The sequence below is a fragment of the Cherax quadricarinatus genome, chromosome 47, assembly GCF_038502225.1.
Source record: "Cherax quadricarinatus isolate ZL_2023a chromosome 47, ASM3850222v1, whole genome shotgun sequence".
Lineage (NCBI taxonomy): Eukaryota > Metazoa > Arthropoda > Malacostraca > Decapoda > Parastacidae > Cherax > Cherax quadricarinatus.
In genome coordinates, this window is record NC_091338.1 from 4,019,575 (window position 1) to 4,036,485 (window position 16,911).

A 16,911-nucleotide genomic window follows, 5' to 3' on the forward strand; every position below is an offset into this window, starting at 1 on the left:
ACATTACTACTCCCAGGTCCCTTACATTATTTTTCCGTTCTATTGTATGGCCAGAGTCTGTAGTATACTCTGTTCTAGTTATTATCTCCTCCAGTTTTCCATAACGGAGTAGTTGGAATTTGTCCTCATTGAACATCATATTGTTTACCGTTGCCCACTGGAAAGCTTTGTTTATATCTTCTTGGAGGTTAACCGCATCCTCAGCAGATGACAGCCTCATGCAGATCCTAGTATCATCCGCAAAGGATGATACGGTGCATTAGGCAAAAGCTGTCAAAGGATACTTTATTATGGTTTTTGAAGGTTCAGAAATTTGCCAGCTTTACATATGCTGCTCATGTTATACCATAGAAGTTGCTCCTCTGGTAATGTTGAGTGAAAAGCTCTCTCTCTTTTTTTTTTTTTTTTTTTTTTTTTTTTTAATAATGTTTTGAAGTTTCTCTCTTCCCAGACTATATTTCATCTCTAGTTTTTCCATATTTAGATTGGCTTGCAGCAGTCACTTGTATGATTCAAGTCTCCCTAGACTCTGTCCCATTCTGTCCTATCCTTTTCCTTCTTATTACTGGAATTTCACATTGTCTACAGATGGCCATTATATTCGACTCCTTCTGGCAAGTCATTTACACAAATTTTACAGTATTAGAGACACTAGTTGCCCTCATAATAATCTTTTGGTAATCCTTCTTTTACACCAGTTCATCCTAGCACCACCTGAAGAGGGTCAAAAGTTGAGCCGTAGTAAGTTGAAGTCCAGTGCTTATTTCCCATAAGTTCAGTATTATAATTGGGGTCCCATTCCTGGGAACCAATGTCATTCGTAAAATACACCAAAATTCAATTAAGAAATAAAGGAAAACTAAATAATATACTTCTGTCAAAAGGAAAACTAAATATAATACTTGTATCATTTATTTTGTGTACTGTTTACTGCTTGTTCCAGGAATATATGGTGAATTAGAATGGTCATGTAAAAATAGTTATTTAGGTAATAAAATGCCATTCATCAATTTTTATATATTAAGTAATTGTATTTTTCAGGTTTAGCATCCGGAGAATCAGTTGCATGCCCCAACCAGAGCTCTCACCATCAGGGTCGTGAGGTTATCAATGCAGTATATTCTCTTCCAGTTGACACAGTTTTTACGCTCCTGTTTACCAACTCAAAATTCATGTTGGATCTTTATACTGCTAGGAGTACCTCAGGTGAGAATTTCTTTAGTATTGTGTTTTATATTTTGTAGTTGTATAGCATTGATTAGTTAAAGTAGTATTTGGTTGTTGATCTAACCACTGTCACCTCTGCCTTCTTGATTCTTTGTAAATTATACAAGGAGAACCAATCTGAAATACTCATGTAAATTTCTTTCCTGAATAATTGTTTGTGAGAATATAGGTTCTTCATCTATCTACATATAACCTAGAGAGTTACATAATATGTATATGCAATTTCTTACTAGGTGAATGTAGCAAGTGTTCCCTTTTAAATCTAGAAATACACTTTAGTAACAGTGTAATTTTTTTTGTCTAACTACTCTATAGTGATATCAAATGATAGATGATTTCATTGCCTGATTTTAACTGTGGCAGGAGAGCTTCATGTAGAAATTCTGTCTGCATAGGTATTTTAATTAAGTAGAAAATCCTGATACATTCACCAAGAGGGGTTAATATTCTAAATCTCCAGTTATATTATGAAATTCTTTATTTTTGTAATTTGTTTGCAAATGATTTACAAAACCAGTGCATTAGAACAGGAATTGATTGAATACATCATTGGTAGCCTTTCATTTTTAGGGAAAATATTAGTGAGAGTAGGTATTCTGTCTACTAACCTGCAGCAGTCTATGCAGTTAGACTTAAGTACTGGTAGTGTACCTGTAACTACACATGATGAGTAGTATAGCTAGATGTAAGCTGTAACATTCTGCTCTGATACATTTCTCTGAATACCTGTGTTTAGAAAATAATTGACTGGGATAGTAGGTAAAGTCTCGGTACTTGATACATTAGTTAACACAAAAATACAATGTTTGAACTCATTCCAGATGTTGTTGCAAGTCCATGGCAGAGTAACCCAGAAACCAAGCAAAAACTCCGCCAGGTTACTTATACCCTAACACTTCCACCAAATAGTTTTGGACCCAAAGTTTCTCATGTCACAGAAACACAAGTAAGATGTATTTGTTTTTATTGCAATTTTATATTGAATGATGGGTGGAGATAGTACTCTTTGGTGGATCATATGACTATCATAGCCATGTACCTCTGGAGAGACAGCTAGGGAATGAATAGTGAATGTATTTTTTTCCAGGTTGTGTCCCCATTCAGTAAACATGGAGAAATCTATACAGTTGATGCTGAAGCTTGCAATGCTGGTATCCCATATGCCGATTCATTCTTTGTTTCCAACCATTGGTGTTTGACCCGTGAGTCTGCCTCAGAAACTAGGATTAGTGTGTGGTCTCAAGTTAAATATAAGAAGAATGTTTGGGGCTTTATGAAAGGTAAGTTTGAATATTTGTGGCCATAAAACTTGACATGCAACTTTGGGACTGATCAAGGTTCACATCACGTTAAGCTAGTTCAAACTAACTGTGTTCTTTGAAGTGACTGAGCTAGATCTCATTGCTGGAATGTATGTGACATTGATTCATAAAAACTTACATTTGTGGTCACAGTGTGACACATGTTAACCTTTCAAGTGTATAGAAATATACCAATTAGGTGAATCTCATTAAGTCTGTGGACAAGTGGTCTGCAAGTGTTTTAGGACTGGCTTACCTTAGGTTCAGACCCTGCCCATCTTCCAATTTGTTTACAGTCTTGTTTTTATTATTTTCCCAAGATGTCATGTTTGAGAGCAATGTTTGATGATTATTATGCATAGAATTTAGAGCATAGAAATTAGGTGTGAAGTTACCAAAGGTATGCATTCTAAAGCAGGATTGTTGAGGTGGTTTAGGCATTCAGAAAGAATGGAGTAGAATAGGATGACCAAGAGGATTTATAAATTGGATGAAAGGAAGCAAATGGGTCATCCCAGGAAGGGTTGGATTTTTTTTTTTTTGTGTGTGGGTCACCATACCTCAGTGGTAGATGGTCAGTGTTAATAAATGGATCACCATTTCATTTTGCTTTAATAGTTTTATCTGTGAAGTGCTCAACCCATATGGGCTATAAACAGTATAGGCTGTGTACCTAATTGTGCTCACTTAGTTGTCCCTGTTGTAAACTAAAAGTAAAAAAAAAAAGATATTTTACATGAAGATTAAAGTAGATGACATTTTCTTTGGTTTATTATCCCAAAAATCTAAAATTATTTTCTTCCTCAGTCTTGACTCCTTATTCCTTCCTCCTATCTCACTCCATCTGTATTCATGCCTCCCCTTTCTCTCTCCTCTATCCCTCTTCCCTATTGTCTCACATTGTCATACAACTACATTGTTTGAATACTGTATACAGTAGGGCCCCGCTTTACGGCATTCCGCTAATACGGCGATTTCAAATTATGACCAAAACTCTCTGTATGGCTCCTCATCTTTCTAATATGGAACGCCCCCCACCCAGTTTGTTTACATTCTCTGTGAGCACATCTCTTTATTATGTCTGGAAACTTTCCAAAATTTCAAGTGTTTTAAAGTTATTGAATATTTTATATGTTTTTTTTTTTTTTTCAACAAGTCGGCCGTCTCCCACCGAGGCAGGGATAATTATATTTATGTGTATCTGTACCTAAATATACTTATACACTGCTGGCTTGCAGGTACACATTAAAATCACTAAGTGTCCCTCTAGTCTTAATTAATGCCATAATAATAATATTAATACATAATAATAATCACTCTTGGGCACATTGAATGTCTTATTTTACATTACTATAGACATTTTCATTAATTCATCTATGATGTGTTTTTCAGAATTATACAAGAAACACATTACATAGCATATAAACATGGTAAGTTTATATGCTATGGAGGTGTGGTAGTCGGGCCGAGGGAAAACATTACGTTTTCTCTGGTCCAGAACCATAGAAAATGTGTGTGAATCTGCATTTGGCCCAGTTACTCCCCTTAACACAACACTTTCGTTTACAATTCTCAGCATGAATTATTCATTACTTCTCCCTTCGTTTATGATGGCATCTAAAGGTAGTTGTTAGAAACGATTAAACTAGGTGAACAAGGTATGTTGATTGTAATAATATGGCTCTGGGCCACATTAAGTATCATGTGTAGCTATGTAGGTAGGTAGGTGCAGCTATGTAGCCAGGCAGACTATATAGCTACATCTACTGGCTACCTACACCTGACTTCCTACAAATAAATACTACTCACCTCTCATCCTACAGTAAGACTACACATATTTTAAGGTTAATAATGAGTGTATTGTATATGTATTTTATCTCTTCAGGCTGCTTTAAATTTTTTTTTCAACAAGTTGGCCGTCTCCCACCGAGGCAGGGTGACTCAAAGAGAAAGACAATCCCCAAAAAGAAAATACTTTCATCATCATTCAACACTTTCACCTCACTCACACATAATCACTGTTTTTGCAGAGGTGCCCAGAATACAACAGTTGAGAAGTCTTCTTTCTTTAAACACACCAGCCGTATCCCACTGAGGCGGGGTGGCCCAAAAGGAAAAACGAAAGTTTCTCCTTTTACATTTAGTAATATATACAGGAGAAGAGGTTGCTAGCCCCTTGCTCCCGGCATTTTAGTCGCCTTTTACAACACGCATGGCTTACAGAGGAAGAATTCTGTTCCACTTCCCCATGGAGATAAGAGGAAATAAACAACAATAAAAACTAGAAAGAAAATAGAAGAAAACCCAGAGGGGTGTGTATATATATGCTTGTACATGTATGTGTAGTGTGACCTAAGTGTAAGTAGAAGTAGCAAGACATACCTGAAATCTTGCATGTTAATGAGACAGAAAAAAGGACACCAGCAATCCTACCATCATGTACAACAATTACAGGCTTTCGTTTTACACTCGCTTGGCAGGACGGTAGTACCTCCCTGGGCGGTTGCTCTCTACCAACCTACTACTTAGGTAGTTTAGAAGTATATACGTATAAAAATACACAATATATCTCTCCAAACTGCCAATATCCCAAACCCCTCCTTTAGAGTGCAAGCATTTCCAGGACTCAAGTCCGGTTATATAAAATAACCGGTTTCCCTGAATCCCTTCACTAAATATTACCCTGCTCACACTCCAACAGATCGTCAGGTCCCCAATACCATTTGTCTCCATTCACTCCTATCTAACACGCTCACGCACGCTTGCTGGAAGTCCAAACCCCTCGCCCACAACACCACCTTTACCCCCTCACTCCAACCTTTTCAAGGACGACCCCTACCCCGCCTTCCTTCCCCTACAGATTTATACCCTCTCCATGTCAATCTACTTTGATCCATTCTCTCTAAATGACCAAACCACCTCAACAAACCCTCTTCAGCCCTCTGACTAATACATTTATTAACTCCACACCTTCTCCTAATTTCCACACTCCGAAATTTCTGCATAATGTTTACACCACACATTGCTCTTAGACAGGACATCTCCACTGCCTCCAACCGCCTCCTCGCTGCAGCATTTACAACCCAAGCTTCACACCCATATAAAAGTGTTGGTACTACTATACTTTCATACATTCCCTTCTTTGCCTCCATAGATAACATTTTTTGCCTCCACATATACCTCAATGCACCACTCACCTTTTTTCCTTCATCAATTCTATGATTAACCTCGTCCTTCATAAATCCATCCGCTGACACGTCAACTCCCAAATATCTGGAAACATTCACTTCTTCCATACTCCTCCTCCTTAATTTGATATCCAATTTTGCTGCTTTAAATATCGTATATTAAGATTGGGACGGGGAGCCAGGGCTACCTACACCTGACTTCCTACAAATAAGTACTACTCTCTTCTCGCCGTATATTAAGACTGCAAATATTTTAAAGTAAGTAATGAATGTACTGTATATGTATTTTACTTTTTATTGTTTTTTTTAATGCCTAGTTCTATTACTAACTTAAAATAAGTTAGTGTAAACTTGTCTGGCATTTATATGCATTTATAAGTGGAAAAAAATGGCGTTCTGCTTTCCAGCAGTAGCCTGGAACCTAACCTGTCGTATAAGTGGGGCCCTACTGAATAAGATTTCCAAAGATGCCTAAAATAGTAGTATGTATGCATTCATGTTAATGGGACTTTTCTTTGATGCATCTCTTTATTTGAAAAGATCACTCAAAGGAATATAACCTGTTTTATTTTGATTTAATAGTTTTGTAAATATATTTATATTTTACTGACATTAAAAGTAAAAAAAAAAAATTTTTTTTTGTAGGAGTAATTGATAAGAATGCATTCAGTGGTGTTGAATCTCTACTGAATGACATCAATACAGCATTGCTAGCCGAGGTTGAATGCTCGCACCTGAAGAAAACGCGGCGGAGAAGACGTAGGGGTGGCAGCAAGGGAGAACCTCCAGATGTGCTTCTCCCCTCACAAGTTTATCCTGATAAAGTTAAGGATATACATAAAGCAACACAGATCCCTGCCAGAAAGCTCAGTAAGTTGATTTAAGATATTTAAGAAACTTCTCTATTCCTATAATCTACATGTTGCTCAACATTGATTGTACAGGTTTTCATACATGTATACATGAAACATGGTTCAAGTCCTCATCCATTCTTCTGTTTATTCATTAACAGTCGTTCATTACAACTGATCTTGGGGTCATGGACTACATGGCTTTGAGGGTGGGTATAAGAATTAGGGGGTGTATCAGAGTATCAGTAGACAGGTGTCTGTTGGTAATCCTCGTCATGTATGATGGGAGATTGCTGAACAGCCTCGAGATAAAAAGTATTTTCTCTATGTACACTTGGCACTTTACTTTTCATTGAGGGGATGTTGCACCGTCTGCTGAGTCTTTTGCTTTCGTAGGAAGTGATTTCTGTGTGCAGATTTGGGACTAGTCCCTCTAGGATTTTCCAGGTGTAAATTACGATGTACCTTTCTTGCCTGTGCTCTAATGAGTACAGGTCATGGGAATTCAAATGTTCCCGGTAATTGAGGTGCTTTACTGAACTTATACATGCAGTGAAGCTCCTCTATACGTTCTCCAGATCTGCAGTTTCACCTGCCTTGAAAGGGGGCTGTTAGTGTACAGTGGTATCCCTGCATAGAAGTGACTTAAAGGATCATCATTGGCTTGGCATCCCTTGTTTTGAAGGATCTCACTGTCTGTCCTATCATTTTCCTTGTAGTGGTGATAATGACACCATTGTGGTCCTTGAAGGTGAAATCCTCTGACACCTTTGATATACATTTGAAGTTTCAAGCCAGGCTCGTCTGGTGCTTGCCTGGTAAACCAGGCTGTTGCTGCTGGAGGCCTGCTGCCCCACATATTCATCACAGCCTGGTTGATCTGGCACCTGGTGAAGATACTTGTCCAGTTTCCTCTTGAAGGCTTCTACACTTGTCCCAGCCATGTTTCTGATATCTTCTGATAGGATGTTAAATAGTTTGGGACCTCGGACATTTTCACTCCTAAGCTTTTCACATTAGTTTTTCACTTAATTTTGTGGTTAGAATTTGTCTTATACGCTGTTCTAGCTTTTAATTTCCCAGTGTTTTCCATATTGGAGTAGCTGGGCAGGATGTGTGAACCCTCTAATTAATGAACTAATAATAGGAGGGGGGTTACATTATTGCCAATTGCCCAGATTCTGAATTGTAAATTTTATTTTTCGTGATTGCAACATAACTGTCAAAGTTGAGAATCTGTGGACTTGGTCTGTTGATTCAAAAGAGTATTGAACACTTAAAGGAATCATAAATAAAATGAAGTTGAAAGTACAGTGTTACTTCATATACAGTAATTTTAAGTTACCTTTTGTCTCCACTTTACACAATCACTCATTTCCTCTTAACACCACAACTTTATTTAGAAGCCATTGTTAATTGTACTGTACTTAGTATGTTGCTCAAGTCACACAGAACACTGTAAATCCAGGAAAAAGTGGAAACTGAATGACAAGTGTATCCTTGAGAGAGCACAGACTTAATGCAGGTAGTCGATGGCTCTGGGAACAATAACAAAACAGGTTCTGGACAAGGAGACACTGGCCTGTACCTGACAAATGTTAGAATTATAGGACTTGGTTCATTGATTGAGAAGACTGCTGAATACTATTGGCATTATTTTTTTTTTTTTTTTTTACCTCAGTGATGTCTTTTGCCAGTGCAGAGTGACACTTAAGAAAAAACATATTCACCACCATTCATTAACTCCTTTAGGATCAGATCTATCTGAGAATTGCTCTAAGGGTCAGGGAATTTTCAAAAAAAAAAAAAAAAAATTTTTTTCCTGTGAAATGATAGAAAATCTTTTTCTGAAGGTAATGAAACCAAAAGTGTGAAATTTGATGAAAAATTTATGAAGTGACACTCTCACAAAGTTTGCAATCTTGGCAAAATTTAAGCATTGGCGATTCACCCATTTTGAGTCCTATTTTAAGCCAATTTCTATCACCGAAACTCATGGGTATTTTGTTAGTATTCCTTCCATTCTGTCAATCAAGTATAAAAAAAAATCATTTACCTATTTCAACTACCCAATAAAGAGATCAGAAATCAGTAATTTGGCCAATTTCACACAAAAAATTGCCAGTTTATAAATAGGGTCCAGAATAAACAATGTAGACATTACTGGCACTAAAAAACAATTTCCTCTATTCATTAGTTACATCCCCAGGCCTCTCCTATATTATGCTTGCTTGCCATTTTCAATTTTTATTCACACAAAAATTAGATTTACTGTTAAGCAGATTACTGAATACTTTTAATAATTACATAAATAATGTCAGTGCATTCCTGAACCTGTATTAGACCAACCAGTTGGACACACATTGGACAAGTGATGTAATTTGTGTACTCTGGAATATCTGCAAAAATCAGACATTTCTGCTACTTTGAGCTCAGTTCAAACTACTTTGTCCTGTAACTAATCAAAATAATCTTTATTTCTGTAATATATCTTCCATTCTATCGAGTGAGACCAAGAAACCGAGAATACAACCATAAAAGCCATACAAAAATACACCACAAGTCACTATTTTAAACTAAAAATATGGTCAATTTTTTTCCATTATAAACTGTGGAGCAGGATTTTTTTTAAATTGTGCATTCTTACTGCATAGACCCATTCTCTCATATCTAGGCAAAAAAATTTATCGCTCACAGCTTATCTGAGCGAGCTGATTTCATCATATAGCTCTATGGCACTGACTAAGCATTCAAAGCCATAGTACTATGGCACAGACCCTGAAAGGGTTAAATTGTTGCTATTCGGTTACTTTCATCACATAATTCCTGTAAGAGAAGAGACCTTTTGCTAGTTGCAGTGATTACCAAGTACAGCCTCTCGTCACTTAGTGACGTACTCGTTTACCAACAACTCGGACTTACGACAGGCTCTCTGACCAGTATGCATACCTAAATCCTAAATAATGTATATTAGAGCTGATTTCCTCTATTCTGTTTTACAATATACAGTACACTGCTGTATAAACATTTAAAAATATACTAAAAATGTTATAAATGGTGTAAAGGTGACATTAAAACAATATCAAAGATGGTTGACACAAACCCACTACCATTTTAGTATGTGCCTCACTTAGCTATGAAAGATTAGCATATTGAAGGTTAATTAGAAAATTGCAACTTATATTACTTATGGGGTAAATGACAGTAGAAAAAAGGTCTTCATAATTAACAATGTGTTTTGTTACTAATGTTATTTCAATTCTGTACTTATCCTTAATTATTTTATTTCAGCATTGCCAACTGTTATCCCAGATAGTAATAGTTCATCGAATGAAGGTCCAGTGAGACTAGTTGTGGCTACCGTAGTTATTCTCTTGATCCTTAATGCTTTACTTTATTACAAACTTTGGGCACTTGAAGAAAAAATTTTTCTTCGCTCCACCTCTTACCCATTTCTGGATCCCAGTATGTTCAAGTAAGTTAAGTGTGTTATTAACCATTTAGACTTAAGAGGAAAAGTATCATGGTAGTGATGTCCCATCTGATTGAGTTATCATTCATGCTGTAATTGTTAAATTTCCAACATGTTATAACATGTTTATACAAAAATAACAGAACCTGCATAAGTATATATAAAAACATTTATTGTGGCTTTCTTTCAGATCTGGAGCTTCTGGAGGTCCTCTTGAGGAGTGGGTGCGAATACTTCAACAACAGGAAGCTATTCATGCTGCAGAGGTAGAGAGGTGGAGAAAATCTATTGAGGAAGCTGCAGGATTTCTAAGAAAGGTTCGTTGTAATACAGTAGTATTTTAAAAGTAATTTTGTTATTGGGAAAAATTATTGAATTTGCTAATTGTGTAGGCATTTTAAAAGTATCATAATGCGAATAATTTATTATTCATTTTTTTTTACATGTTAACGTGAGAATTCCTAGAACTTTATACATACAGTACAAATAAAAAGTAACAGAAATAGGTGTTACATAAGCCATGTGTTGACTGAGAAGGTTCGAGTTCTGCTCGAACATCAAACAGGTCTGTGCGAACGCTTTAGATCAAAATGAAGGCAAACAGTTTTTATAACTCAGTGTGCTGTTGGAGTGTGAGCAAGAAAACATTCATGAAGGGATTAGGGGAAACTTAGTTGAATTTCCTGGAGGTGAGAAGTAAACTACCTGCACTCTAAAGGAGCAGAATATGAGGAATGTTATTTTAGTTATTTCACACTGTTTTGTGTCAGTAAGCATTTACTACATTTTTTTTTTTTTAGGCTGAAGAATCTCTGCGCACACTTCATACTTCTATACCTCCGCATCATGCATCCAAACTTCAGTTACTCTTAAAACAAATACAAAATTTACATGAAACAGAGTCTCAGCGCAAATCAACGTTGGAACCTCTTCATGGGGAGCAGGAGGGAAATCCAATAGATTCTACCAAAGGACCTGACATTCCAGAACATGATAGTAACAGTGCTTATAAAAACATGCATAAAGATGAAATACATGAATATTTAGAACTCTGAATGTGTTACTTAAAAGTAGACTTTAAAAAATTAATTCTGTAATTTTTGTAAACAAATTTAATATATTGTGTTGAGTGCTCTATGTGAATAAGTCTTATGTTGAGCCATTTTTGTTTTATAAAACCTTTTAATCTCTTGTAGTCAGAGAGAAAAGCATAACTTGTCTGGTGTTATACGTGAACATCACTGGCAGTTTTAACTGAAATTAATAATACAGCATGTACATGCATCACCAAGTCAAACTAAAGTCAGTCATGGTGAAATTGTTTAGTTTTTACAGTTTGAATGAAACTTGTGTTTGTACTAACCCCTGCTATTTGGAAGCAAATAGAAAAATATTTTGAGGGTAGTTGAATGATTACAGATCTAATTTTGACTTTTGTGAGAATTTCTGATGCAAGAATATAGATGCCTGAAATATTTACTCTTGCACATAAACATTTTTGGAAATGTTTAGAAAGAAAGCTGTACATGCTTGCTAACTATGATAAGTCACAAATGTGGACCAACTGTATTTATGAGAAAGGTTGTGGAGCATTCATAGACTCATTCCATTGTAATAATTGATTTACAGTTAGTGTTGGGCTGGGTAGACATATGAAATTGCCTGATTGATAGTTTTAACTTTTTTTCTGGACTTTAACTAACAGTATTAAAATTAGTGATTATAACATGTACACATTTGTGTCCTTTAATACATGCACACTATTTATATATCCACCATAAATTAAATTAGCCTTATCTGTTAAACCTGTGTATATGAGATTGTTGTCTTTGTATATGTATTAAATTACTCAGAAGAGATTGCTTACATTACGGTTGCTGAGTTAAAGTTGGATTGCTGAAATTCCATTTGCCATGTTGTAGATAAAAGTTATTATAGTCCGACTAAAAGCTCTTAAAATGCCTATTTATTTTTAAAATGCAAGATAACTTTTATTGTGTGTAATATTTGCAAGCATATCATTATAGTGAAAATGGTTTTATTTTGTGCTTTTCCATGTGATGTATGAAAGAGGCTATATTGCAAATCGGCTTACATAGAGTATAACATATATGCAGAACAAATATATTTTTGAAGCTAAAAAAAAAAAAAAAAAAAAAGATTGTGAGGGTTTTCAAGGGTTTAGCAAGGTGAAGTGATTATATCACTTTGCAATACTGTACAAGAAGTCCCCAACTTTCCACACTTATGATATTGTCACTTGATTATTGAAACATTAATGGGAAGGGCTGAATCTGTAGAGATCATACAGCATCTGAGGAAAAAGGAGATATTCATATTTGAACTAAGGAAAGAAAGTACAGGTCCAATTCATTGGCTCAAGAGCCCCTCACTAACAAGGAACCTCCCTTGAGGGATATTAGCAGTGGAACCAATTATGTAATTATGAATTCTGAGCTGCAGTAATGATCTTTGTGTGCATTTTTTACCAATACAATCACTTTATGCATGTCTAGAGCTCACAATTTTGTAAGATTGAATTATAGAAAAAATTCTAAATTTTTAATAAAATGCATTCATACTTTGTATATGTTTAGTTTATGTAGGGAATGCTGTCATTTGGTAGAGATATGTGAAGAACTACAATAAAATTGTAAACTTTCTTAAGGCTGAATTTTTATTTTTTATTTTACCAAATGCATTGGTATTTTGTGTTTGTGCCGAGAGTTCATACCTCTTTAGTAGAGATAAACATGTCCGTGGTTGAGGCACAACACAGTGGAAGCACATTCTACACTTACAATTATACCTGCCACTAACTTCTCAGGCACAAATAACTTTTGCCATAACAATGAGGGAGTGGTAAGCATACGTAGATATAGTGTAGGAGTGAGGGAGATGAATAGTTCAATTGCTGTTTGGAAGGCAGTCACATTAAATTAAAAAAAGGGGATAAGTAGGAAAGCAGCCTCACCAGCATCAAGGCACCTCACTTGAGGGTTCCTACAATGAGCAACCACAGTAGTGAGGAAGTGGTAACTCGCATAGAGTACTGTATTAGATAGGCATGAGTGTGAGGGAAGAGGCAGTTCAGCTGCTGCCTTTCCCTACACATCTATGCAGTGTACTGAACTGTAACTTTTATCCAGTTAATGTTAATCCTTTCACGGGAGATTCCATAACACAGGTGAGGAGCTCTTGATCCAAGGAATTGTGCCTGCTCTCCCCTTGAATCGAATTTTAATGTTGCCCATTCCCCTAAGCTGTATAACTTCTATTTGTAAGTGAAAAGGAACGATGCTGAATGTAAAATGATGGAAAAAATATTCTTGGTTAAAAATAAATTAGAAATGTAATATTATAGTTTGGGAAGAAATCTGAGTATGTTGTGGATGTATGATAAACTTTTTCAGGGCATTCCTGAAAATGTTCTTAAGAGAGGGACTTGCTAATATAGCTATAGAGTAATTCATGAATCATAGGATATATAAAGATTAAGGTGAAATAACTGGAAAACACACAATTACTGAAAACTGGTATATGGCCCAGCTAAAAGTATGACAACTGTTTACTCCAAACAGAAGTTGACAGCTGTCATCTCCCTAGTGTAAACATGTTACAAAGGAAATTTTTTGCATAGACCAAATCATTTTTGATCCATGAAAATGGAGGCAATCAGGTTCAGTCCAAGAAAGGGAGGACAGGTTTAATTCTTTGGACCAAGAACTTGTGCTCCCTTTGACAGGGGGTTTGATTCAAGGAAAGGGAGAGTAGCTGTAATTTTTTAAGTGAAGATTATTACATTCATGGGCCCCTCAAGAAAGGTTCCTTGATGCTGGTGAGGGGCTCTTGATCTAGGGAACTGGATCTGTGTTCCAGTTCCCTGTATTAGGCCTGAATACCTTCCATCCCCCCACAGCCACTGTATAATCCTACAGGTTTAGCACTTCCCCCTTGATTATAATAATAATACATTCATGGGGAACACTGAACCTGTCATACAGTGCTGAGGAAATAGGAGGAAAATCCACTTCCTTGGATGAGAGCCTTTCACTAGTTTCAAGGCACCCCTTATGAAGTGTACATATGATTAGTGCATTATATTCTATCCCCTAGAAAAAAAAAGATAAACATTATTAGGAAAGCTTTGAATAAAATATGGCGAGTAATGTACTTTGCAATATAGTGTATGGTATAGTTCTTATTAAATTTTATTGCATCCTAAAATGCCAACTTTTATGCTAGTGCCCAAAATCAGCCTTAAATTCCCCCAAAAAATAATTTATTAAACAAACATGTAATGTGCTCACCAAGTACTTTGGTTGTTGCTGCTAGGCATCAGTGGCATAGCAATTACTTCACATTTTTCAGCAACAGTCAATGAGCATGCACAAATCTTATTCTTATAATTAATACACCTGTATTTTCCCAGAATAAAACAAAAAGGTAAACTCTTAGACATTTTATTCTGGAAGGAAAACTCATGCCCAAATTTAATATGAAAATGAACAAAAAACTAAACAGAATAATTAAATGCTGCAGCTGAATCGGCTGTGCTCGCAATAATAAGTTAGGTGTATCCAATAATTCTAATTGAAACATGATAGCCTTTCAACCAATTCTGCAGTCAACTATCTGCCATAAATAATGAGCACAAGGTTTCTAGAAATTTAAGCAATGCCAAAAAAGAAAAGGGCACAATACCATAACTGGAACAATACATAAATAACCTGCACATAGGAGAATGAAACTTATGACAATGTCTCAGTCCAACATGGACCATTAACTAGCTAATTGTCCAAGTAGGAGGAAAACATTGTCATAAGTTTCATTCTCTTATGTGTGGGTTATTTGTGTATAAGCAATGTCAATATGCCATCTTGTTTATACAATTTGGTTACTGGTAAATTTAAGATAATTAGGATTTAGTAAAGTAACAAAACTTATTTTGGTCTCTAAATAGCTTTTTCAAAAATAAACACTTGTTCATACATTGGAAAACAAACTGTGTGCAATATCTAGAGTGCACATTATATATTTTGATAATAGGAAAGCATAACCAAAATAATTTGCATTCAAATAGACAATCTTGCACAACATGCTTTATTCACATTGGTTTAACTGTAAAACTTATGTTGTAACATACACAATGGCAATAAAATTGTCCTATACATAATTGACAAAGGCAAATGTTTAAGTGTTGAAAGTTGACTGTGATACTAGTTAAAATAGGTCAAAGCTGTTATATTTAGTTAAGTGTAACATTTAGTTATGTGATTATTACAAAAAAATTTAGTTATGCAAGAAGATGAGAACACTTCACAGTGGCAACCCTCATGTGCGATGCTGTTGGCATGCAGATGAGTAGCTTTCTGTATCCTGTTTAATTTTAATTTCAATAACTTGAAATCAACTTGTCATCATTTTTGACTTCCTATATACTGTGGGTATACAGACAAAAAAAAAAAGGACTGCAGGCAGTAAGGATACAGTCATTGTAAGGTAGTCTTACAGGCCCCTGGGATCAAAGATGTTAATTATCAAGTTCTTTTAACATTTTTTCATAAATTGTGCATTAAATATTCCTTGCTCACTTTTAGACTTACGTGTTCTGTGTTCCTTGTTTATTTTAGAATTTATATTTAATGCTTTGTAATTAATCCTCCACTTCTTCTGATCTAGAATCAACCTTAAATACTTTAATTACAGACTAGTTCTACACTTTAAAATACATATATAAGATTCTTGAGCCACACTGAGAATGTTTGCTTTTTCTGTTTAGCTGCCATGAAAACCTACTTTAAAATTTTCCCAGTTAACTTTTTAAAAATTACATGGGGAGACAATTTGGCCCAAGTCTCAAGAGACTGGCAAGTCCCTTTAATCTCCTCTGTTGTGCTTCCAGAGGCAACTAAAGCCAACCGATATACTACCTGAATACTATATTAATTTTAAATATTGCACACTGAGCTTTACTTATTGCATGCACACTTTATAGAGCTTGTGCAAATCATGTAAGGGTAATCTTTACCTTAATTTGAACAAAGTTTTCAAAGTGAATCTTAAATACTGTATAAATTATATATTATTCCTTTAAATTTATTAATGTATTTTGTTGGTTACTTTTATTATTATTCTCATGCACTATGACCAAATGTATTGCAGAATGCTGACTTGACTTTTATTATTATAATCAAAAAGAAGCGCTAAGCCACAAGGGCTATACAGCGCTGCAGGGTAGGGAAGGAAGCAAGGGAATTGGATGGCAGAAGGGAGGGGGGATGATCAGCAGGTTACAGAAAACAGCGGGGCAGGGGATAGTACGGGGGTAGAGGGTAGCAAGAGATACAAGTAGAAAGGGCTGAAAGTATCAGAATTTGTGAAGTAAGTCAGTCGTTGTCAAAAAGTCAATGAGAGAGTCCGGATGAAAGGTGGGTCCATCAGCGAGAAGGGAAGGTAAAGAGAGAGCAGCGGGGCGAAGACGACGACAGAGGTAAATTCTGCGTGCTCGTTGATAAAGTGGGCAGTCCAACAGAATGTGGCTGACTGATAATGGAGCTTGGCAATTCTCACAGAGAGGAGCAAGACGCCTCTCCATGAGATATCCATGAGTAAGACGAGTATGGCCAATGCGAAGACGGGAGAGAGTAGTCTCCCAACCTCGACACTGGTGATAAGAAGACGGCCAGTAACCTATACTCGGTTTAATAGACTGAAGTTTGTTGCCGAGCATAGTAGACCAACGTTGTTGCCAACGGGTGTGAAGGTGGGAAGATATTACAGCAAAATAGTCCGTACATGGAATACCTCTATAAGAAACTGGTAGGTCATGTACTGCTGACCGCGCAGCAGTGTCTGCCTGTTCATTGCCC

The 16,911-nt window shown here is 36.0% G+C and overlaps 1 protein-coding gene across 1 annotated transcript in view; it reads left to right on the forward strand.

Moving 5' to 3' along the window:
* LOC128696532 (protein Aster-B) overlaps positions 1-12,706 on the forward strand; it is a 156,766-nt gene extending 144,060 nt beyond the window's left edge. The window contains exons 9-15 of the mRNA XM_070094665.1: positions 1,042-1,206; positions 2,049-2,173; positions 2,315-2,507; positions 6,362-6,586; positions 9,859-10,042; positions 10,230-10,356; positions 10,840-12,706. Of these exons, the coding sequence (XP_069950766.1) occupies positions 1,042-1,206; positions 2,049-2,173; positions 2,315-2,507; positions 6,362-6,586; positions 9,859-10,042; positions 10,230-10,356; positions 10,840-11,094 (1,274 nt within the window). The 3' untranslated portion in view covers positions 11,095-12,706. The remainder of the gene's footprint in view (positions 1-1,041; positions 1,207-2,048; positions 2,174-2,314; positions 2,508-6,361; positions 6,587-9,858; positions 10,043-10,229; positions 10,357-10,839) is intronic.
* Positions 12,707-16,911: the final 4,205 nt, after the last annotated feature.